This window comes from Lynx canadensis, chromosome A2 (genome assembly GCF_007474595.2).
Source record: "Lynx canadensis isolate LIC74 chromosome A2, mLynCan4.pri.v2, whole genome shotgun sequence".
Classification (NCBI taxonomy): Eukaryota; Metazoa; Chordata; class Mammalia; order Carnivora; family Felidae; genus Lynx; species Lynx canadensis.
Genome location: NC_044304.2, coordinates 26,084,860 through 26,110,545, shown reverse-complemented (window position 1 = coordinate 26,110,545; position 25,686 = coordinate 26,084,860). Strand labels below are relative to the sequence as shown.

Sequence of the window (25,686 nt, the reverse complement as noted above, 5' to 3'; positions counted from 1 at the left end):
CCTCATCTGGGGAAAATATGTACTGTTAATCTGAAACTTACAGACTATTAAATTCTGAACTGGTTCATGAGACTCACGATTTTGAAAGCTCAGCCAGAGGGAGGCTGAAGCTAGATGCTAAAATAGAACAAAATGCAAAGAGCACCCTCCCCATCCTCCACAACTAGGCAGAGGGGCTATCATGATATTGTGTCATGTAGGTGGTAAGCAAAAAAACAGACTCTAGGGAAATGATCTTGAGAATTATAAACTCCTTTTTCAAGAGCTAAAAAAAATGTCCATACCATATTTCTTGAGAAACAACTAAAACAGGCTTAAAGGAGAACAATATGCAATAGGTCCTGGCCCTCCACAGCTGACCAATGATACCATTTGGGTGCCATTTTGTTTGTAAATATTTGCAGACAGAATGGATTAGAGACTGGTTACATGTCAGCATGGAACTCTCTTACCTGCTCTCCAGGCTTGGGCATGTGAGGTGGGGAAGGCCCAGTCTGAGCAATTTTGGTAGAGCTTCTGGCTTACCTGGTGTATCCTCTTTACTTGACCATCTATGGACAGGTCATCCAGGGAGGACCGGGTGGTGCCCTCATGTCCCGGCATGTCCACGCAGACCAAGTGCAGGTTCTTTGGAAGGAACTGAGGACACATGGGTGCAGAGAATCAGTATGTGGTGTGCAGGTCATGTCTGCCCACTCTTCTAGGGAGGTTGCCCCCACTTACCCAGTGACCTGACAGCCATCCCTGAGGATGGTGGGCCTACGCCACCCAGTGTCTTACCCCAGTAACATCTGATACAAGTACTGCCAGTAACCTCATAGGGAGCAGAGGCCCCAAAAGATCAATATACAGATGGGAGGGGACTCAGGAGATGTCTGGAAAAGGGGGACAAAGGTTAAGGTAGTAAGCTGGAATTTCTTGTTTTCTTTTTTTTTTAATTTTTTTAAATGTTTATTTATTTTTGAGACAGAGAGAGACAGAGCATGAACGGGGGAGGATCAGAGAGAGAGGGAGACACAGAATCCGAAACAGGCTCCAGGCTCTGAGCTGCCAGCACAGAGCCCGACGCGGGGCTCGAACTCATGGACCGCGAGACCATGACCTGAGCTGAAGTCAGACGCTTAACCGACTGAGCCACCCAGGTGCCCCTCTCGTTGTTTCTCGATGCCGATCGGCATCTACTATCTCCTTCTCCTTTCCCTCACCCCTTTCACACTTACTCAGTTATGCAGCCACTGACTTGGAACTAAAAAACAAGCCTCTGTTCTCCCAGAACACAGCCAACTGGAGCAGCCCCAGAGCCAACAAAAGCAAAGCTTTCTCTAAGAACCATGACTGTCTGATCACCCTACCTCTGGTTTCAACTTTTTTTGTTTTTTGTTTTTTGCATTAATGTCTAAATCCTGGGATGATTATTATCCTAAAATACCTTCCACTTATATTTGTGCCACTTTGAACCAGGAAACTGAGAAACATCAGTTACCAATAAACAAATACCCAGTTACATAAAAAACATCTGAGGGGCATCTGGGTGGCTCAGTCGGTTAAGCACCTGACTCTTGATTTCAGGTCAGGTCATGATCTCACGGTTCAAGGGTTTGAGCCCCACATGGAGCTCTGCACTGACAGTGCAAAGCCTGCTTGGGATTCTCCCTCTCCCCCTCTCTCTCTGCCCTTCTCTCTCTTGTGTGCTTATTCCTCATTCTCTCAAAAATAAATAAATAAATAAATAAATAAACAAACAAACAAACTCAAAAATAAACAAACAAACATCTGAGTTGGGGCAGGAAGCGAGAGGTTCATTAAGGCATGGGGATGCCTGTCCTTCCAATGGAATCTGGGGATGAGAACACAAGGAACTACAGGACGTGTGAGCCCTTTCCCCCTCGTGTAGATCATACTTGGAATCATTCAGGTATAGTTCTGCTTGAGGTGGGAGTCTCTCCCAGCCTCCACCTGCACCACCTGGTCCCTCTGACCAATAATGCGAGTTGCCACACCCAAGGAAACCAGGACAGATTGGAAAACCAATCTCAGGAAGCTGCTAGATAAAGATGGTTTCTCTAAATGACTCAGGAAAATTAAAAAAAAACAAAAACGAAAGTAGAAGGAAGGGAGGAAGGGCAAGGGAGAAAGAGAAGAAGAACAAAAGGGAGAATGAGGGGAAGGAGGAGGAGATACTTGGAGTATAAAAGAATAAATGATTTTGAGGCACCTGGGTGGCTAAGTCGGTTAGGCATCCGACTTCGGCTCAGGTCATGATCTCGCAGTTGGTGAATTTGAGCCCCACGCCTGGCTCTATGCTGACAGTTCAGAGCCTGGAGCCTGCTTTGGATTTTGTGTCTCCCTCTCTCTCTGCCCCACCCCCACTTGCACTCTGTCTCTCTCTCTCAAAAATAAATAAACATTGAAAAAGAATAAATGATTTTGTTAACCTGATCTTGATAATCATGACAAATTCTGAGAGGAAGGTGAGTGTCAGAAACCTTAAGAAATATTCATGAGATGAAAGTATTTCTAGGGTACAGATTTTACAAATAACATTCAACTCAGTAAATTTTTTCTGAGAAAAGGATCTGAATAGTACAGTTGACCCTCAAACAACACAGGTTTGAACTGTGCAGGTCCATTTATACATGGATTTTTTTCGATACAGTATAGTAAATGTATTTTCTCTTCCTTATCATTTTCTTAATAACATTTTCTTTTCTCTAGCTTACTTTATTGTAAGAATACAGTATATAATATATATAACATACAAAATATGTATTAATCAACCATTTATGTTATTGGTAAAGGCTTCTGGTCAACAGTAGGTTATTTGTAGTTAAGTTTTGGGGGAGCAAAAAAGTTATACATGAATTCTTGACTGCATGGTAGGTGGGCTCCCTTAACCCCCATGTTGCTCAAGGGTTACGTGGATACTGAATTAGTTTTAAGATGATTTGAGCCACGGTTCTGGATTCCCTTCGCTTTCCATCATTGCTGATGACATCACATGCAAGTGGACACCCTTTTCTTTATTGAGTGACCCCCTCTTGAGAGAGAAGAATCTAGAACTGCACCTTGACCACACTGAGCCACATATCCTTATGTGCAGAGAATCCATGGAGCATGAGGATGGAAGGTTTGTGTCCCGGCCTGCCCCGGAAGGAATAACAGAACTGATAATCTTCATGGTAAACATAGCAGACCTGCATGCCCAACGTTCTCCGCCAGTACCTGGGGAGGAAACATAAAGGTGAAACAAAACCAGCAAGCTCCAGAGAAGTGGTTTTGGAAGGGGCACATGCCCTCTTCCCCATATGTCCCTGGGGTCCCCCACCCTCAGGGAACACTGAGTGAAACCATTCCAGGAAGCACCTTAAATGAATATTCTTGTATGTAATTTTCTAATAACCTCTAACTAGGAGGAGAAAAAAGAGTAAGAGAGTGTTTTCTGAAGAGGCATAATATATAATAACCTCTTGTTGATATATATATATCTTTTTGGCATTTTAAATGGCGGTATGACGAAGGAGTAGGTGGTGAGATCTTTCTAGGTGTCTGATTGGCCTTTCTTTGCCTTGCTTGCTTGAGCTACAGCTGAATTCGAAGTAGCTGGTGGCAAGGTTGGGAAGAACTCCAGTAAGGTCAAGACAAAGGCAGGTTCCTCTCGTAGAGAGCTGGCTTGCAGTTCCTGGTGGGTCATACTCATGGACACCTGAAATCTAGGACGAACAGCCATGGACGTGTGGGCACAGCTGCACCATGTACAATGCAGCCATCCTGGAGTAAGTACGTCACCGCAGAGGGGCTCTGACTGGCAGGAAATGATCAAAAGACTTGAAGGTAAAGCATATTACCACTCATCACTTGCAACTTGCTATTTGTGGAGATGAAGAATTAGACTCGCTCCTTAAGGCTACAATTGCTGGTGGTGGGGTCACATCCACAAATCTCTGATTGGGAAGAAAAGGCAACAGAATACTTGTCCAAGGATGCCTGGATTCCTTATGATCTCAGGACTAAACACTCTTGACAGCTGTCCAGTGTTGGTGAGTCCAGTGGACTCTGTCTCTGTGAAAAACACGATTCTGTTCTTTTGTAATTCTATTTGAGCAAGTAGGAAGTTTAATTAGCTTTCCAACCAACCAAATTTCTGCTTTTGAGTCTTAACCTTATTTAAGTGTTACTGTGGCTTCAGAGAAGCTATTGATTCTAAAGTATTTTGATAGAGTTGACTGGATTTTATTTATTTAAAAAAAATTTTAATGTTTATTTTTGAGAGAGACAGAGCACAAGCGGAGAAGGGGCAGAGAGAGAGGGAGACACAGAATCCAAAGTAGGCTCCAGGCTCTGCGCTGTCAGCACAGAGCCCGACGCGGGGCTCAAATTCATGAACCGCCAAGATCATGACCTGAGCCGAAGTTAGACGCTTAACTGACTGAGCCACCCAGGCATCCCTAGAGTTGACTGGATTTTAATTCTGATGTAGAAGTCATAGTAACAAACATTTTGTTTTATACAGACATTATTTCCACTCTGGTGGATAAGCTCAATAAGGGTCATATCCCTCTACCCCAAACATACATACATACACATGTATTAAAATATGTATATTTAAAAATATATATTAACATATATATTTTATATATATAAGTTGGTTTCTTCCCCCTAGAGATTTTGAGAGTGAGAACGTGACTGTTAAGAACCATCTGCATCGGTCCTCTGGTTTTATTCCTCACAGCATATGGCAGTTGGTTGGAAGCTCAGGTTCTGTTGGTTATGTAAGACTTGGCAGTGCTGGAGTTTGGCCCGAATTTGATTTCAATATGGAATTACCATCAAACAAATGTAACTCTCTGCATGAAGAATCTCGCCGAGATGAAAGATAATTAATTCAATCAGAGATTCACTTTGTGGTATACTTTGCACCAGAGAGGTAGCCAAGTCTTGCAGAAACCAAACAGCCTAAGCTGAACGGTGGTAACTAACCCTTGGTATAAAATAAAGGATGAAGGGGATGAGGATATACATGCATATTTACTTGCATCTACATACACAAAGCAAGAGAGCATACACAAGACACTATCAAGATGAGTATCTGGAGTGGAGGTGGGATTATAGTGAGAAGTAGGTGGAAAGAGAACAGGGCCAGGAGGGAGACTTTCATTACTTTCTTTTTTCAATGAATGCATTGCCTATTCAAAACATTAAAAATAACATTGGCTAGCTTAAAAGCTCTTATGACAGAGCAAGCATATGTCAAAATTCTAAACCCTGGCACCATAAGATGAGTTAGTTGGTTCGTTCGTTCGTTCATTCATTCATTCAATCATTCATATCCCAGCTCATTCATTTATTAATTAAGTGATCTTTTTAAAAACTTAAATATAGTGTTTTATTAGTTTCACGTGAACAATATAGTGCTTGGACAGTTCGATCCGTTACTCAATGCCTGCCATCTGTCACCATACAACACCACATAACATTATACTGCTTTTATAGTATTCTTGACTATATTCCCTGTGTTGTACTTTTCATCTCTATATTTATTTTGTAACCGGAATGTTGCACATCTTAATCCCCTTCACCTATTTTACCCATCCCCCCCACCCCACTTTCCCTTGGGCAGATACCAGTTTGTTTTCTGTATTTATGATTGTTTCTGTTTTCCATTTGTTCGTTTGTTTTGTTTTTTAGATTGCTCACATAAGTGAAATCACATGGTATTTCTCTTTCTCTGTCTGACTTACTTCACCTAGCATACTACCTTCTAGGTCCATCTACGTTGTCACAAATGGCAAAATCTCATTCTTTTTGATGGCTGAGCGATTGATACTCTGTTGCGCGCGCGCGTGCACACACACCCACACCCACCCACCCACCCACACACACACACACACACACACACACACACACACACACACACACACACATACATATACTTCCAGGGTCCAAACCCTTCATCCTACAAGTCTCAGACTTACTAGATTACAAGAACCTCTAAAGAAAAGGACTTAAATATTTCTCTTTTTTTTATTGTGGCAAAATATACATAACAGAAGATTCACCATTTTAACCATACAATTCAACAGCATTAAGTACATTCACAATGTTGCACATCAACCAACACCATTGCCCATTCTAGAACTTTTTCATCATCCCAAATAGAAATGCTATAACCATTAAATAATTACTCCCCATTCCCCTTCTCCCCTCAGCCCCTGATAACCTCTATTCTGCTTTCTGTCTCTATGAATTTGCCTATTTTAGGTACCTCATATAAGCAGAATCATACAAAATTTGTTCTTTTGTGTCTGGCATATTTCGCTGAGCATAGTGATTTCAAGGTCCATCCATGTTATAGCATGTGTCAAAATTTCCTTCCTTTTTAAAACTGAGTAATGTTCTCTTTTATATAGGCACCGTATTTTGTTTATCCCTCATCTGTTGATGAATATTTGGGCAGTTTCATTTTTTGGGCTATCGTGAGTAATGCTGCTATGAACGTCAGTATACAAATATCTGTTTGAGTCCCTGCTTTCAATTCTTTGGAGTATATACCCAGAAGTAGAATTGCTGGATCATATGGTAACTCTATGTTTAACTTTTTGAGGAGCCACTAAATTTGTCACAGCAGCTGTACTATTTTACATTTATACCAGCGATGCACAAGGATTTCTCTATATCCTCACCAACACATGTTATTTTCCGTTTATTTTTTTTCTGAAATAATAGTCACCCTGACAGGTGTGCAGTATCTTACTGTGGTTTTGATTTGCTTTTCCCAAATGACTAGGATGTTATGTATAGATTTCTTTTTATTGAGATATAATTGACATACCATTAAACTCACCCTTTTAAAAGGTACAATTGTTTTTTTTTTTTTTTAAAGCATATTCACAAAGTAGTGCAACCATCACCACTCTCTAATTCTGGAACATTTTCACCAAAAAGAAACCAGATTGAACGGTACACTTTAAAATGGGTAGAAAGATGGGGTGCCTGGGTGACTCAGTTAAGTGTCCAACTTCGGTGCAGATCATTATCTCACGGTTCATGTGTTTGAGCATGCATCGGGCCCTGCGCTGACAGCTCAGAGCCTGGAGCCTGCTTTGGATTCTGTGTCTCCCTCTCTCTCTGCCCCTCCCCCACTCATGCTCTGTCTTTCTCTGTCTCAGAAATAAACATTCAAAAAAATTAAAATAGGTAGAATGCTAAATTTTATGTTATGTATATTTTACCACAATTAAAAAAAGAAAGAAAGGGGCACCTCGGTGGTTCAGTCAGTTGAGCATCTGACTCTTGATTTCAGCTCAGGTCATGATCTCATGGTTCATGAGCTTGAGCCTCACGTGGGGTTCTGTGCTGATGGTGCCGAGCCTGCTTGGAATTCTCTCTCACTCTCTGCCCCTTTCGCGCTCTCTCTCTCTCTCTCAAAATAAACTTTATAAAAAGAAAGAAAGAAAGAAAGAAAGAAAGAAAGAAAGAAAGAAAGAAATCCATACCAATCAACATTCACTCTCCATTGCCCTCTCCCTACAGCTCATAGCAACTACTAGTTTCCTACTGGTCTCTTTATGTTTACTCTATGGATCTGCTTATTCTGGACATCTCATATCAATGGGGTCATTCAATCTGTGACTTTCTGTGTTTAGCTTATTTCACTTTAGCATAATGTTTTCAAGTTCTTCTGTTATGGAATGTATTCGTACTCCATTCCTTTTTAAGGCTAAATAATATCCCATCACCTGGATATGCACATTTGTTTATCCAGTCATCAGCTCACGAACATGTGAATTATTTCTACTTTTTAGCCATTAGGAATAATACCACTATGAACATTCACATACAACTTTTTCTGTGGACATATGTTTTCAGTTCTCATGGGTGTTCTCAGTTCACCAAAGAGTAGAATTGCTGGATCATATGGTAGGGTTTTTTATTATTATTTTTCATTTTTATTATTTATTTTGAGACAGAAAGAGAGAGAGAGAGCACAGGAGTAGGGGAGGGCAGAGAGAGAGGATCCTGAGCTGACAGTGTGGAGCCTGACACAAGGCTCAAACCCATGAACTGTGAGATCATGACCTGAGTTGAAATCAAGATTCAGACACTTAACTGACTGAGCCACCCAGGCATCCCATATGGTAGCTTTTTAAAAAAACGCATTTTGAGGAACTGCCAGACTGTTTTCCGAAGTGGTTGCACAATTTTACATTCCCACTGGCAGTACCTGAGAGGTCAATTTCTCTAAATCCTTCATTGCTAATTTTTAGAGAAACTTTTAATTGAAGTATAAATCATATAGAAAGGTGTACATATTTTAAGTGTACAGCCTGATGAATATGCAGAATTGTCTTGAACTACCCAGGCGCCCCATTTGGTAGCTTAAAAAAAAATGAACCCAGTATCTGCCACCCAGATTAGGATCTAGAATACATGACCAACAACCCAGATGCTCACCTCATGTCTTTCCCCATCAGCACACCCAAAGGTAACCACTACCTCACTTTATCTCTTCAGGAAAGTTTTACTATTTTAGAACTTTGTCATACAATAAGTATTTGTCTGTATCAGATTTCTTTCACTCAGTATTGTGTTTGTATTATAGAACATAGCACTAGGTCTTTCCTTTTCATAGCTGTATAGTATTCCGCTGAATACTCTATGAATAATTTTACAGCTATGCTTTTATTTATTTATCTGTTAAAGTATTTTTTTAAATCTTTATTTATTTTTGAGAGAGAGAGACAGAGAAACAGAGCATGAGTGGGGAAGGGGCAGAGAGAGAGGGAGACACAGAATCTGAAGCAGGCTTGAGGCTCTGAGCTGTTAGCACAGAGTCCGACACAGGGCTCGAACCCACAAACCATGAGATCATGACCTGAGCCGAAGTCGGATGCTTAACTGACTGAGCCACCCAGGCACCCCTATCTGTTAAAGTATTAATGGAGACTGGTGTTTCCAGTTTGGAGGTATTACAAATGAAACAGATATGGAATATTCTTTTATATGTCTTCTGATCTCTGTTTCGGTGTGTGTGTGTGTGTGTATGTGTACATATATATATATATGTATGTGTATGTATATGTATGTGTATGTATATATATATGTATATATATATGTATGTGTACATATATATATGTACACATACACACACACATATACACACTTCTATTGTGTGAAGTGTATGAAATTAGTATGAACTAATTTACACTTTCATCAACAATATGCCAGATTCTTGTTGCTTCACATCTGCACTGGGTTGAATAGTATTCCCCCCAAATTCATGTCTATCTGGAACCTATGGATATGACCTTATTTGGAAACAGGGTCTTTCCAGAAATAATCAAGTTGAGTTAAGGTCATACGGGATTAGGGTTGGGCCCAAGTCCAAGATGACTGGTGCCCTTATAAAAAGAAGGAAATTTGGACACAGAAACACACAGAGGGAAGAACACCATGTGAAATACAGAGGCAGACAGTGGAGTGACCCATCTACACATGAAGAACACATCTACAAGTTACAGAATGCCCAGGATTTCTTACAGTCACCAGCAGCTAGGGATGAGCCACTGAACAGATTCTCCCTCAGAGCCTCCAGAAAGAACCAATGTTGCCAACACCTTGATTTAGTATTTCTAACCTCCAGAACTGTGAGAGAACAAATTCCTGTTGTTTTACGTCACCCGGTTTATGGTCATTTGTCACAGCAGCTCTGGGAAGCTAATACAACATTCTGGCCAATACTTGGATTTATAGTCAGCTTGCTTCACTTCAGCCGTCCTGATGGCTGTGAAATGGCATCTCATTTTGGTTTTAATTTATTAAATTCCCCTTATGGCCAGAGAAGTTGAGCACCATTACATATGTTTACTGGCCATTTTAATACCCCATATTGTGAGGTTTTTCTATGTTTTCTTTTTTAAAAAATATTTATTCATTTATTTTGAGAGAGAGAGCACACGAGTGGGGAGGAACAGAGAAAGGGGGAGAGAGAATCGAGCACATGAGTGGGGAGGAACAGAGAAAGGGGGAGAGAGAATCCCAAACTGTTTCTGTACTGTCAGTGCAAAGCCTGACGTGGGGCTTGATACCATGAACCACGAGATCATGACCTGAGTCAAAGTCAACAGGTGAACGTGTAACCAACTGAGCCACCCAGGCACCCCATGGTTTTTCTATGCTTTCTTATAAAAGCTTTGTTTCATTTAGATCTATAATCCACCTGGATTTGATTTTTGTGCATGGCACAAGGTTGTAGATGAGGCCGTATTCTTTTTTATTGCTACATTACAAATTACCAAGTTGAGCAGCTTAAAAAAACTCATTTATTAGCTCACAGTTCTATGGGTCATGAGTGAGCTTACCAGAGTTCTCTCCTGAAGGTATCACAAAGCTGAAATCAAGGCATCAGCTGGCACTGATCTAGAAGCTCTGGGAAAGAATCAGCTTCTAAGCTTATTTAGGTTATTAGCAGAATTCAGTTCCTCGTGGTTTAGGACTGAGATCCCCGCTGCCTTGCTGGCTGCCAGCCAGGGGCTGTCTGCTCTTAAGAGTCCACTGGCATTCCTTCTCATGGGGCCCTCTCCGACTTCAAACTAGCCATAGCACTGAATCTTTCTCATGCTTTGAACCCCTTCACTTTTTAATGTTTATTTTTGAGAGAGAGAGAGAGAGAGAGAGAGAGAGAGAGAGAGGCAGGCAGAGAGAGAAGGAGACAGAATCTGAAGCAGGGTCCAGGCTCTGAATTGCTAGCACAGAGCCCAACAGAGGGCTCAAACTTGTGAAGTGCGAGATCATGACCGGAGCCAAAGTCGGATGCTCAACTGACTGAGCCACCCAGGCACCCCTGAGCCCCTTCACTTTTATTTTTTTTCTTCAATATATGAAATTTATTGTCAAATTGGTTTCCATACAACACCCAGTGCTCATCCCAAAAGGTGCCCTCCTCAATACCCATCACCCACCCACCCCTTCACTTTTAAAGGCTGATATGATTCAATCAGGCCTCCTTGGATAATCTCCTTATCTTTAGGTCAATTGTATACAACAGAACTATGGAAATGATTTGCCATCATATTCACAGTTTCTGGGGACTAGAGAGGTAGATCTTTGTGGGGCTGTTGTAATTTTGCCTACCAAAGAGGTCAAGATTAACTTTTTTTCCGGATGGATAAAAAGTTGACACAGCCCCCTTTCCCCACTGCAAAGCAGTGCTACCGTTATCGTAATTCAAGAGACTGTATCTATGTGCATCTGTCACTGCGCTCTCCTGTCCCACTGGGTTTTTTTGTCCTTCTTCTTCCTCTTCTTCTTCTTTTTTTTTTTTTTAGAGAGAGACAGAGAGAGAGAGATCTTAAGCAGGGGAGGGGGGGCCAAGGGAGAGAGACGGTGACAATTTCAAGCAGGCTCCACACTGAGCGTGGAGCCCAATGCAGGGCTCGATTCCATGACCCTGGGATCATGACCTGAGATGAAATCAAGGTGCTCAACAAACTGAGACACCCAGATGCCCCTTTCCTTCTTTATGCCCCTTTCCTTCTTTATGCCTTTTTTTTTTTTTAACATTTATTTATTTTTGAGACAGAGACAGACAGAGCATGAACGGGGGAGGGTCAGAGAGAGGGGGAGACACAGAACCTGAAACAGGCTCCAGGCTCTGAGCTGTCAGCACAGAGCCCGACGCGGGGCTCGAACTCACGGACTGCAAGATCATGACCTGAGCTGAAGTCGGCCGTTTAACCGACTGAGCCACCCAGGTGCCCCTCTTTATGCCTTCTTTACAAAGCCTGGACTTACTGTTGCTTTATAATTAGGTTTGACAGCTGGTCATGTAAATCATCTAGCATTGTTCTTCTTCAAGACTGTCTTGCTTGGGGCACCTCTGGGCTCAGTTGGTTAAGCATCTAACTCTTGGTTGTGGCTCAGGTCATGATCTCACGGTTCCTGAGATCAAGCCTGGTGTCGGACTCTGCGCTGAGAGTGCAAAGCCTGCTCGGGATTCTCTCTCTCCCTTCTCTCTCTCTCTGCCCCTCCCCACTCTCTCTGTCTCTCTCAAAATAAATAAATAAACTTTAAAAAATGTTTAGTTATTTTTGAGAGAGGAGGGAGCAGAGAGAGGGGGGGACAGAAGATCCGAAGTGGGCTCTGTACTGACAGCAGGCAGCCCAATGCGGGGCTCAAACTCATGAACCGTGAGATCATGACCCGAACTGAAGTCGGACACTCAACTAACTGAGCCACCCAGGCACACTGTTAAAAAAATTTTTTTAAAGAGGGGCGCCTGGGTGGCGCAGTCGGTTAAGCGTCCGACTTCAGCCAGGTCACGATCTCGCGGTCCGTGAGTTCGAGCCCCGCGTCAGGCTCTGGGCTGATGGCTCGGAGCCTGGAGCCTGTTTCCGATTCTGTGTTTCCCTCTCTCTCTGCCCCTCCCCCGTTCATGCTCTGTCTCTCTCTGTCCCAAAATAAATAAACATTAAAAAACTGGTTTGTGATTTATTTAAAAAAAAAAAAAAAAATTTTTTTAAAGAGAACAAAGACTCTTGCTCAACTGGCTCTTTACTTTTCTTTATACATTTAAGAAGCAGTTTATTAAATTACATTTAAAAAAAAAAAACCCTGCTGGGATTTTAAATGGGTGTACATTGAATCTATACATCATTTCAGGGAAATCTGACATCCCTATGATAGAAAGTCTTTCAACTCACAAATACTGTCTACATCTCCATTACTTTAGGTCTTTCAGAATTTCTCTAGTACTTTGTATTTTTCTGTCCAGAGGCCTTCTACATTGTTCTTTAGATTTATTCTTAAGATAAATTCGGTATTCTATATTTGTTGATACAATGGTGATTAGTATCATTACAATTTTTTTCATTTTCTATTTTTTTGTTGCTGTCATATAAGAATATAACTGATTTTTGTTTACTTACCTTTATATTTAGCAATCTTGCCAAATATTTATTAATTCCAACAACTTATCTATAGATTCTTTTGTACTTCTGTGAACACAATCATGTCATCTGCAAAAAAATGTTAGTTTTCTTTTTCAATTCTTGTCCATTTTTTTCTCTTATATTTATAATTCCTTATCTTCCTTTCACAACTGAGTTTCTTTGGGAAGTAAAAATCTTTAAAGATCTCTCCCTCCTTCATCCTGTGAACAGTCTTAATATTTGGCCTGATGAAAATAAGAGCTGTCTCTGATGTCACCCACAGTGGCCCCAGCCCCTCTAATTGTGGTCCTCTGCTGACTCAAAGCAAAGCATCTGATGCCTCCTACAGGGGCGACCATGGTCCACATCACTATGCAGACAGGCTCGTCATGCTCCAGGGACACTGAGTCATAGAGAGAGCTGTTCTGAAGACCAGCCATGGTCTACGGGGGATGCCTGTTCCTGTTCCCTAAGGGGCTCAGAAGACCCCAGGGAGAAGTCCAGGAGACAGCCTGCTGTGATGGTTACACCACACCCTCATGGGCATCTGGCAGGGCAGCTTGGGGTGTTTGGGACGCCCAGCTACCTCTACTGCCTGCTGTTCCTGTTCACGTAGTGACCCTGACAATTAACCTGGCTGACCTAGCTCTGCAGAGTGAATCCATCCGTGGTCATTATGGGCAGCTGAGCAACTAAAGGCATTTGGAGAAATAACTGTGGTTAAGGAACATAAGTGACTCACGGTAAAGCTGTTCATCCTATGACACCCACTGTGTAAATGTCACCTGCAATGAGGTGAGTTGAAGGAAACAGGCTGTGCATTTCGGTGGGGCAGGAGGAGCAACTCACAGGATTTCCGACAGCTCTCCGCAATGGCATCATGGGTTCTAGTACCATAATCACAACCCCCATGTTCCAACATGACCTGGCATGAACCAAAAGGTTTTCTAGGATTTTCATTCTCTCCAACCAGCTGGGTTTCTTCTTGGCCTGTGTGCCTGAGTACATAAAATAAAGGGCAGCACTGTGTTTGTCCTCTGGCTACAGCTCTAAGCCGAGTGACAGGCATGAGCAGGCTTTAAGATCACATGCCTCTGCACTGTCATTTAATAAGAGACTGAATGTTCTGCTCTGTGGGGCCTCTCAGTGCTTTACTGGTATTATTTGTTAATAAAAATGAATTATTTGCTATATGGCATTATTCGCAATAGCCAAAAAGTGGGAACTACACAAATATCCATTTAAATAGATAGTATGTGTATAACCATACAATGGATAATTATCCAGCCATAATAATGAATGAAGTACTGATACATGCTACAACATGGATGAAACTTGAAAACATGCTAAGTGAAAGAAATGAGACATTAAGGGCCACAAGCTGTATGATCGCATGTATATGAAATGGCCAAAACAGGCAAATCCAAAGGGACAGAAAACAGTTACAGTTGCCAGGGAATGAAGGGACGGGGAAACTCTGAGTGACTGTGAACAGTTATGGGGATTCCTTTTGGGAAGATGAAAATGCTATGGAATTATTTGGTGGTAACAGGTACACAACCCTGTGAATAGATATATATTTTTTTAAGTTTTTATTTTTTATTTTTTTTTAGTAATCTCTATACCCAACGTGGGACTCAAACTCGTGACCCCAAGATCAAGCGTCGCAAGCTGTTCTGACTGAGCCATCCAGGCACCACAACGCTGCGAATATATTAAAACTACTGAATTATATACACTTTAAAATGGTGATTTTTATGTTATGTGAATTATAACTCAATAAAAAAGTGAATTATTTGCTATGAGGTCAAATATCAAAATTATTCTGACCGTCTTGACCCTGAGAAGCCCTCTCCTTGAAGGAGTTTGGAGGTGGAGGGACTATGCGGCATGGAGTGGGATTTCTGCACGTGGTGGGTGGAATTAGCCTTTATATAATCACACCTCTGTATGTAGCCATATCCACAGTTACAGGCCACATCACTGAACTGCATTCTCTGCCTTGATTTAAGAAAGATGGCATTTGTGAGTGGAGGTCCATGGTGCCTCTGCAGGGCCACAAGGGGTACACAACCCTGGCCTCTCCTTGTCAGGGGTCACACGGGAGCCTTAGCCCCAAAGGAACCCTGCTGCCAATGCTGCAGGGCAATGGCACTTAAGTGGCCAGAATCTCAGCTCCGTCATTGCAGAGGTACGTCCCGGGTGACCCTCTGAAAGGGTCACCACCACTGCACCCTCCTCCAAGAAGGAGACGGAGAGCACGGGATGAAAAGCTCCCTTCTGTTCAATTAGCTTCTTTTCAAGGATCAGAGCCTGGCTGGCAGGCGGAAAATTCCACACGCTAATGAAACAAAAGGGAGCCGGAAAGGAGAGCAGATAAAGGGCACAAGCTCAACCTCCCTGCATTCTTTTCTCCGTGCCTGGAAGGCAATTCTAACCGCCAGGGTGCTGGTTAAATCTCCTTGTGCTTCACTTTTCCCGGCAGCACAGAGAGGAACCAGGTCTATTTCAGTACTGCCTTCACCAGGGGACACAACCACTGGGCACGAGGGGTGATTTTATTTGGTAAATGGACCATGGCATGAAAAACCACTGAAGCACATCATGAGAAAGCAAATCTCCCTTCACTGTTAATCTTCTGATTCCATCAGCGAGGAAGGCTGTGTTCGGGCTGCCGTATCTTTCACACCTCTCTAGACTTTGTAACAAAGAGAAAGGAGTGGCCGTATTTTTGGCAGGGTAGAATTAAAACACTGTTTAAGGACATTGTGCTTATTTAATTTTTTAATATTAATTTACTATTTATGGCAAGTACAGCAAACAGAAATTTCTGCTTTACAGTAGTGATATTGAGATCACTCTTAAATTGATTTAAGGTAAAAAGAGGGACTCAACTCTAAAGAAAATACAAAAGGAAAGTAGAGATGTTATACAGATAGGACAAGAATCATAAAGATGGTACAAGAATGATAAAAATTTTGGAAACTTCTTTTTCTTTCTGTCACTTTACTAATGAACATGTTTAGAACATATCTAAAACCATTCTGTCCCACCCAGGCCATCTCCTTGGCCCTGGTCTTTCTAATTCATTTTTCAGTGCACATCTCTACACCGGTCAGGATATCACTGGGTTAGCATCCAATGGCCAAGATGGGGCACTGGGTGGCTCAGTCAATCAAGCGTCCGACTTTGGCTCAGGTCATGGTCTCACAGCTCATGGTCTGAGCCCCTTGTCAGGCGCTGTGCTGACAGCTCAGAGCCTGGAGCCTCCTTCAGATTCTGTGTCTCCCTCTCTCTCTGCCCCTCCCCCATCACACTTTATATCTCTTTCTCTCAAAAATAAATAAACAAAAAAAATGTAAGAATCCAATGACCAAGAAAATATCAAAGGAGCTCCCATAAACATGCACAATTCTTGCCTGCAGACAGAATCAGTGACTTTGGGAGTGAGGGCAGCCTCCCAGGTAAAGATACTATCAGAAACCAGAAAGAATTTACCTGGTGAGGAGTTACCACCAATTCTTCAAGAATAGTCCCCAAACTCAAAACAGGACATCTTTGAACTTTTCTGTATATTTGAAATAGTTCATGGTAAAATGTTGAACCACCACCACCAAAAGGGCAAAAGTCACCACCAGAGAAGATGACACTATTATTATGATACTCTTGAATACTTCAATTATAAAATTAACTTACCAGTAATAGATCTTTATCAGCGCTGACGGCCAAAGGAGAAATGAGGCTACAAATGCCAGGATGGGGAGGGCCAGCGTCCCACCTGCGATCACAAACATGTTGACCACATCAAGATCCATCCTGCTCTTTAAGGCTGGCAGACACCTGCAGGGCTAAAGAGAGTCACAGCATTGAAACTCTGTCTCAAGAGAAAAGGGGAAAAGGCAAAGTGGAAGAGAGAAGGACCCAGAATGAGGGTTAAGGTCAGGAGGAAACAAAAGCTGACCAAGTGCTCAAAAAATCTAAATAGGCATAACAACTAAATATAATAAAGAATCCTTGAGAGGATCCTGAATTTTTTTTTAAGCTATAAAGGATGTTGTTAAAACAAATGGGGGAAATCTGAGAACAGATATGAGATGGCATTACTGTATCAGTGACACAATTCTTGAGTGTGACGATGAAATTGTGGTTACGTTTATACGTAGAAAATCTTTGCTCTTAGGAGACGTCTGCTGAAGTATTAAGGGGTGAAGAACAGTGATATCTGCTACTCAATGTTCATTTCTGCTACTCACTTTTAAAAATTGAGAAAAAAAAGTCACTGGGGAAGGGGAAAAGAGAGAACATTAAAGCAAATGTGGCAAATGTTAACCTCTGGTGAATCCAGGTGAAGGTTACATGGTAATATTCTTTCAGCTTTTCTATAAGTTTGCAATTTTTAAAAATTAAAAGTTAAGGGGTGCCTGGGTAGCTTAGTCAATTAAGCCTTGCATCAGGCTCTGCACATCGGGCAGTGCACAGCCTGCTTGGGATTTTCTCTCTCTCCCTCTCTTTACCCCTGCCCCCCAATAAATAAATAAACTTTAAAAATAAATAAATAAAAATTAAAACTTAGGACAGAGAACCTAAAAGACAGACAGAAATGGAAACCATCTACGTGTGCGCGTGAATGCTACTATCACGGAAAGGATGTGTTAACAAATCAGTAACAGTTCATCTAAGGTGGAGAACTAGTAGCTGGGGTGTTAAGGATAGAAGGAAAACTTGTTTTTTTACCATGTACCTTTTTAAACCTTTTGGTTATTATCACATATATGTATAATAGCCTATTCAAAAGTAAGTCCCATACAATAAAAAGTTAAGAGGGAACAAATCAAAACGGTAGAATTTGCACTGTATTTTCTGAGGTCTTCTTGAAGACTAGATGAACACATCTGAAGGCTAGAATGGGAGCACCAGGAGGGCAGGGACTATCGTGTGTCCCCAGCTCCGAGAGCAGGTCTGACACAGCATGCAATAAATGGGAGTGACTATTCCAACAAGACTTTGTTAGAAAGAGGCTGCAGGCTCTTTGGCCTGCTGGCAGAAAGTGATCAACCCTTGGTATAGCACACCAGTCCTGTCAAACAGGCAGGGTGTTTTATTTCATTTTATAGGCTGGGAAAAGTAAGGCACAGAGAGGCTAAGTAACTTGCCCAAAGTCACTCAGCCGGTTGAATCAAGATTACAAAACAGGTTTCTCCTTGGACCCACCCCCTCTGCACCATGCTATACGTCGTCTAATTTTTTTTTAATGGACTTTTTTTCAATCTTCATAAGCTCTCTGCTGTTAAATACCTACACTTGTCATCACTCCTAATTTCTCCATGAAGCTATGGCATCTCCATTTATGTTCTGTCCTCTACAAGGGGTTGGTGAAACAAGCCCCTCACAGTCTAGGGGGAAGTGGAGGAGACAGACGAATATATAGGTGGGTTAGATGGTTCTTAGTCACACGCACAGGCTCTTTGTGGGTACCATGCTGAATCTGCAGGAATGAAAGCCCTCTCAGGGGCAGAAGCACTGTCTGTGTTTCTGATTCAACTGGCCTCTCAGCTTCTCAATCACTATAAACACTTTTCAGCACACTTAAGTCACTGGCCTGATTTCTCCTAGAACTAGAGCTCCTTGAGGGTCAGGCCAGTCCGTATGTTCTTTCTCAGCACCCCAAGAATAGTACAGGACACAAATACGGTGCAAATGAATGAATGAAAAACTAAGTTACAAAACGGGCTCAGTCCTGTTTGTTTTGGGGACAATCAACCATTCCCAATGATGCTGTAAGAGAGCTGACTTTTTTCTTTCAGTAATTACAAAACTCCCTGGAGGAGTCACCTATTTAACGCAGGGTACAATTTACCATGCTAAAAAGGCCTCACTGTCAAGGGGTAAGCAAATTACTTTCAGACTGAAGAGAATTTTAGAAATCTGTTTGAACATTGGTCACAAAAGAGTCAATGAAAATAGGAACTGTCACCTTCAAGAGGACTTTTCCAAATCACACAAAGTCCCTAAAAACTGCTGAGGGTTACTATGAATTCCGATTCCTGAGCTGCAGGAGGTTAATTACGTGATGTTCCTTTTGACGAGGAACTAGAACATTTTATGCCCAAAGCCATTATTTCACTGACCCTGACACTGGGGATGGTAGCCCCAAGGTCTAATCATCAAAAAGAGGCATCATGGCTTTGCCAATGCCTGTTATGGACCTCTCCATCACTTTGGGGGAAAGTTTTATCTGGCTCCACCTCCCATTTAATTGCAGAATGAACTTCAATTAGGAGTTTTTGTAGAGCCTGATCAATTAAAGAAAAAAAATTTTAACATTTTATTTATTTTTGCAAGACAGAGAGAGACAAAGCCTGAGAAGGGAAGGGGCAGAGAGAGAATCTGAAACAGGCTCCGGGATCAGCACAGAGCCTGACACGGGGCTTGAACCCACGGACCGTGAGATCATGACCTGAGCAGAAGTCAAATGCTTAACCCACTTAGCACCCAGGCACCCCTAGCCCGATGAATTTAGTAAGGCATGGACTTATAGAGAAGCCTGTTGTACACTTTCCCTGAACAGGTCAAATATGGACAGGCCCCGGGTGAAGAAACTAATGCTTGCTTGCTTGCTTCCTTCCTTCCTTTTTTAAAAACGTATTTATTTTTGGGGCGCCTGGGTGGCACAGTCGGTTAAGCGTCCGACTTCAGCCGGGTCACGATCTCGCGGTCCGTGAGTTCGAGCCCCGCGTCGGGCTCTGGGCTGATGGCTCAGAGCCTGGAGCCTGTTTCCGGTTCTGTGTCTCCCTCTCTCTCTGCCCCTCCCCCGTTCATGCTCTGTCTCTCTCTGTCCCAAAAATAAATAAACGTTGAAAAAAAAAAAAAAAGTATTTATTTTTGAGAGAGAGCATGCATAAGGGGGGATGGGCAGAAAGAGAGGGAGAGAGAGAATCCCAAGCAGTCTCTGTTTTGTTAAAGCAAAATAAACCGTGAGATCATGACCTAAGCCGAAATCAAGAGTCGGACGCTTAACTGACTGAGCCACACAGGTGCCCCGAAACTAATGCTTTCTGACTCTTCTGTACACATAGTATACATAAGGAGGAAGTGACGATCCCTACCTCTGCATCATCCTTCATTTTAAAGAGGACTTACCCCAGCCTTTCTTTAAAAAGGAAGCTCTCCTACCCTGCTGAGGTTTGTTTATAGGATACTCTATTGTACCCAAAGGAGAGTCTGGAGACAGGAAAACTGAAACCTTGTGAACCTGGAACCGCCAATGACTGAAAGTCAACTAAGGGGTGGAGAGTGGAATTTCCCAAAGGATGGGGCCCATACAATTGATGTTTGCTTGCAAGATGACATTAGGGAGCAGGAGAATACTGAATAATGCTCAGGGCTACACAGCATTAACTGGGTAACATAACACTGACACGCATACAGAGAAATCAGCTTTCAGTTCTTATTCAGTTCTGTCTAGGTCAAAGAGAAATTCTCAGTATGGTGTTATTAAACACCTCTGTAAGCCTTCCCCTCCTGCAAGCAACAGTAACTAGCTACTTAATAACATGGTTTCTTTGTGTTGATTTTTTTCCCTCCTTCCTCTTCCTTCCTGCCTTCCTTATTTTTTTTTTAAGATCTAATATTAAGCCCTTCGTGAATGGGCCAGCATTCCATCTAGCAAGTAGAGGGATGCTTTCAATTTATGAAAATTAATTTTTAAAATTAAGTTAAAAGGAGTCAACTTAAAGAAAAATGCACAGTAGGCGATATATAGGTCTGGTGAAAATCATAATGATGACACATGAATGGCTCGGGCGCCAACCAGGCTGAGGGGGGGCACATTCCCACTGCCTCTCTACCAGGAAGAGAGCTTGGTTTCCTCAACTATTAAATAAGAACACTCATCCAAATCACCTCTTCTGTCTTCTCCTACTCAGACTTAAAACATTTCTCAAATTATACCAGGCAATTAAAGAGTAGGATCTGGCTTGCCCCCTCAAGAATCTTACTCCCTGTTACATGTTCCCAGAACCTAAAACAGTACCAGGCAAATATCTGTGGCTTGACAATGCTTATTGCCCGAATTCTTGAAAAAGATTGAAAAAGAGAGGGGCGCCTGGGTGGCGCAGTCCGTTAAGCGTCCGACTTCAGCCAGGTCACGATCTCGCGGTCCGGTCCGTGAGTTCGAGCCCCGCGTCAGGCTCTGGGCTGATGGCTCGGAGCCTGGAGCCTGTTTCCGATTCTGTGTCTCCCTCTCTCTCTGCCCCTCCCCGTTCATGCTCTGTCTCTCTCTGTCCCAAAAATAAATAAAAACGTTGAAAAAAAAAATTTTAATAAAAAAAAAATAAAAAAAAAAGAAAAAGAGAAAAAAAAAAATTGCACTCGTTTTATGTATCTGTTGTGTGAAAGCAAGGCACCCCAGTGTTAAGGACAATGACCTCCGTGGCCTTGTGGCACAGGGCGAAGAGAAGCTCCATTAGGAAGAGAGCTGTCCGTTCTGACACCAGGGACAGTCACACAGGCTCACATCCCAGACTGAGCCTGCCATCCGGCCTCCTCCTGTTAGCATCCAAGCTGTGCATGTAGGGCCTGTATCTCTGAACACAGGGATGAAGACTGATTGGATAGAGGAGACACCAGTGGATCCACATAAACAAACGTTGCATCTCAAAGTCCCTCGTCTGGGGGCTAGGAGTAAGGCATAATGTGTCACGACTGTCTTTTCACATTCTCACTGATTTGGAAAACTGGGAATCCTGAGTTCTAACACCTTAATCTCAGGGTATAAAGCAGAATTCCAAGAGAAAACAGAATGTGAGACACTTTCAAAGAATCTTGCCTTTCCCTAGATATTTTACTCATACACCATCAAGTCTGACAGACTAAAGTTCTGGTCTCTTCAAAATAATGATTATTGTAACAACAATAGCAACAATAATAACCAGGACCATCACAGCCAAAGATACAAGACTGACAACCTCCACCTACTAAATAACTACTGTAAACCACGCCCCACACAGGCAGTTCATATACATCCTCTCATCTCATCCCTCACAACATTATGAGGTAGAAAGCATTTCTCCCACTTTATTTTTTGATAAGTATTTTCTTATTTGTTTGTTTATTTATTTATTTATTTATGAGTGAGTGGGGGAGGGCAGAGGGAGAGAGAGAATTTGAAGCAGGCTCCACACTCGGCATGGAGCCCGACACAGGACTTGATCCCACAGTCCTGGGATCATGACCTGAGCCAAACCGACTGAGCCACCCAGGAGCCCCTCTCCCACTTTAAAGATGGAGAAACTAAGGCTTAAAGAATTTTAAAGTGCCCCACAGGTCACCTGGCTGGCGAACAGAATGGTCTTTATTTCAAACCAATCCTACAGATGTCCCTGGTTCATGGCTCTGTTGGTTTTCTCTCAGGGTTTTCTGGCTGCAGGATTCACTGTGCATCCACTATGCACAAGGCAGGGGGTCCAATGTCCCCATTGGCGCTCTTTGCACTTCTCTAGAACTGTTTTAAGAGCAAGTAACATGCTAACTTTATAAGTTACCATTAATTTATTACCCTATTCCTGCTGGTATCTTTTAAAAAACTTCCCAGTGCCGCTTACAATTTTTTCCCTTAATTCAGCAATATGAAAATGCTTTCTCCAATGTTTTCCGTTAGGGAAACACTAAGCTCCTAAAATCTGAATATACTATCCAAGCTCTTAAAGATTGTTGCATCTACCCAACGCTGCTTTCTGAAACTAGGCCCTTGTCAAGATAAACCAATCCCTCAAAACTATCACTAATGATCAACAGTTAGAAAAAATACAAAGATGTTAAGATCCTCTTACGTGGAAGCCCCAGGACTGAGGACACAATAATTCAAGAAACGGCCAGTTCTAACTCTTATCATACATATCATCTTCATCCTGGAAGAAAATCACACTGAAATTTCCCAACAAGCAGTTAAGCTTGCTGAGGCATCACTGAAAGTGTGGCATGACCCCCAGGAATACTGCTGTGAGGTGCCCAACTCTGCCCCCCTCAGTCTGGCTTTGCAGCTCTCACAGCCCTGCTGTTGAAACCAGCATGCGGGGTCTGGATTCTGAGATGTTCTCCTCTCTCTCCCCCTAGATATTCCCATGGTGCTCTCCTCACTCTCGCCACTGGATATTCCCATGATGCTCTCCTCACTCTGTCCCCTGATACTCCCATAATGCTCTCCTCACTGTCTTCCTCGGACAGCTCTCCATCCCTACATCCTCCTCCACCATTCCCTTCTTCAGGGAATTCCAAACTCAACATGCCTGGCCAGTACCCCCTTCCAGACTTTTCCAAAAGCCTTTTGACTACCACATGACTCAGAAGTCCCACATCTCTCCCCCTTCTCCTGATTCATTCATTTGTGCCCATCCATCTAGCTTCCCAGACTGTGATACATCTTTCACTCTTCCTATGTCCCCCTCCACTCCTGTTAATGCACAGGTGGAGAGGTGCCAGCACTGAAGCCAACTTGTGAGTCTAGACAAACTATGCCATTCAATACATGACTATTTAAATTTAAATTAATTAAATAAAATTCAGAGTTCAGTTCTACACTCACACCTGTCACATTTTAAGTGCACAGTAGCCACATAGTAAAAGGAGCTGTCCATATTGGACAGCACAGCTTTAGAGGGTCTATACCCCTGAAAGTCTCTTGCAACCAATTCCTTAGGCCAATCTGGTTCCACATTTACTAGGAATGTTGGGTGGGAAGAAAAATTCCCACTGGGTGTGAGATACCAGGTGTGAGACAGATCACAGCTCCCTCAGCCACCACACTGGGTCCGGGTCATCCTTTCTTCTTGCTCCCATTCTGTCACATCCCTAACACTAGTTGCCAGGGGAATCTTCACAACTCACATCATGCATTAGGCTGCCCAGGTCTAATGTGAACTCAGACTACTTGATATGATCCCAACCCAACTTCCTGGGCCAACTCCCACATCTCTGCCTGCACCCCAAATAACCAACTCCCGTCCCCATGCCAGCCCTGCACAGCCTCATGCTTTGTCTTTCCCCAGGCTGCCCTCTTCATGTGGAACACTCCCATGTCCTGGCTGCCAGATGAACCTCTCTGCCTCTCTGCCTTTGGGGCTGATTCGAGTATCACACTCCCCAGGTGTGCATCTTGGTTCCCAAAGGCTCAGTTCTTCTAGACCTGCAAGCTTCGCACCCTCCTCCTGGCACACTCTGAGAACTGTCCATAGGGGGCTTCTGGGTATGTATCTAACCTGCAGGTGCCCAATCTCCTCCCCCCAGACCACTGAACCAGAGAAATCACCACTGCAGGTTGGCCTGGAGAGGGGTTTTTTGGGGGCTTATAGAGGAGCCTCAGGCTCTTTAAAAGCTGCCTTCTTTTTTCTTTTCTTTTTTCTTTTCTTTTCTTTTCTTTTCTTTCTCTCCTTCCTTCCTTCCTTCCTTCCTTCCTTCCTTCCTTCCCTCCCTCCCTCCCTCCCTCCCTCCTTCCTTCCTTCCTTCCTTCCTTCCTTCCTTCCTTCCTTTAAAGCAACAGTGTTAAAAAGCCATACTCACTCTTCAAAGAACACAGCCTTCTTTCCCAACTGCTCCTGGCTCTGGCAGAAGCTGAAAATGAGATTCTGGAATCACAAGAAAGAAAATGACAAAGCATTAAATCGTAATGAGAAGGTGAATGAATTGCTAACAGCCACAAAATTGCTGGCTTCACCAGAGACGGAGGCAGAGGTGGCGCGATGGCTGGCATGGCCTTCTCTCCTCCTGGGCACGGGCACAGGTGTGGCTTCATAGCTCACCTTGTGTTTGGCTCACCTACCCCAATTAAGAAACCAGCACAAAGGGCAGGGCACAGCAGATAATGAGCCAGGCCTAGGAAGGCATGAAGGAGGTCAAAGAAGAAATGTGCAGTGACAGGACAGAGCTGGGAGTGAGTTGGTGACTCCTGGACTGCAGTGGGGAGAAAGGCAAGAAGCAGGGTGTGTGTGGGTGGGGGTGGGGGGGTGGGCGGGGACAGGCACACTCAGGTGAAAGGGGGCTCTGAGACCTACAAACGTAACTAAGACCCCCAAAGACTGAAACTTGCCTTCTCCATTCGTCATTAGGGTTTCCCTAAAAGTTGTACTTAGGAAGGAATGAGAAGGGGTGCCCGGCGGGCTCCATCGGTAGAGCATGTAACTCTTGATCTCGGGGTTCAAAGTTCAAGCTCCACACTGGGTACAGAATTTATTTAAACATTTTTTAATGAAAAAAAGAGGGGTGTCTGACTGGCTCAGTTGGTAGAGCATGTGACTCTTGATCTCAGGGTTCTAAGCTCGAGCCCCACACTGGGTGTAGAATTTATTTAAACATTTTTAATTAAAAAAAAAGAGGGGGGTCTGACTGGCTCAGTTGGTAGAGCATGTGACTCTTGATCTCAGGGTTCTAAGCTCGAGCCCCACACTGGGTGTAGAATTTATTTAAACATTTTTTAATTAAAAAAAAAGAGGGGGGTCTGACTGGCTCAGTTGGTAGAGCATGCAACTCTTAATCTCAGGGTTCTGAGTTCAAGCCCCAAGTTGGGCATAGAGCTTACTTAAAAAAATAACATAACACAACATAACAACATAACACAGAATAAAGAAAGGAATGAGAAGGTGGCAGCCAGGGAACAAAGGAGGATAATGTTTCTACCAGAGTGGCTGCTAGAGGGACCCCACAGCTCAAAACCAGGGCTGGAAAGGGAGACACAGTGCCAAGGCACCATGGCAGAAGAATGGGAAGG

The 25,686-nt window shown here is 43.0% G+C and overlaps 1 protein-coding gene across 4 annotated transcripts in view; it reads right to left on the bottom strand.

The window, feature by feature from the left end:
- Positions 1–25,686, bottom strand: part of ABHD6 (abhydrolase domain containing 6, acylglycerol lipase) — a 54,000-nt gene that overhangs the window by 16,982 nt on the left and 11,332 nt on the right. For 3 of the 4 annotated variants that reach the window (XM_030307094.1, XM_030307098.2, XM_030307095.1), the window contains exons 2-5: positions 24,483–24,547; positions 16,623–16,774; positions 3,066–3,222; positions 526–639 (exon numbers count right to left, since the gene is read on the bottom strand). In XM_030307094.1, coding sequence (XP_030162954.1) covers positions 526–639; positions 3,066–3,222; positions 16,623–16,741 — 390 coding nt within the window. In that variant the 5' untranslated portion in view covers positions 16,742–16,774; positions 24,483–24,547. The remainder of the gene's footprint in view (positions 1–525; positions 640–3,065; positions 3,223–16,622; positions 16,775–24,482; positions 24,548–25,686) is intronic. The other variant, XM_030307100.1, reaches the window with a different exon arrangement.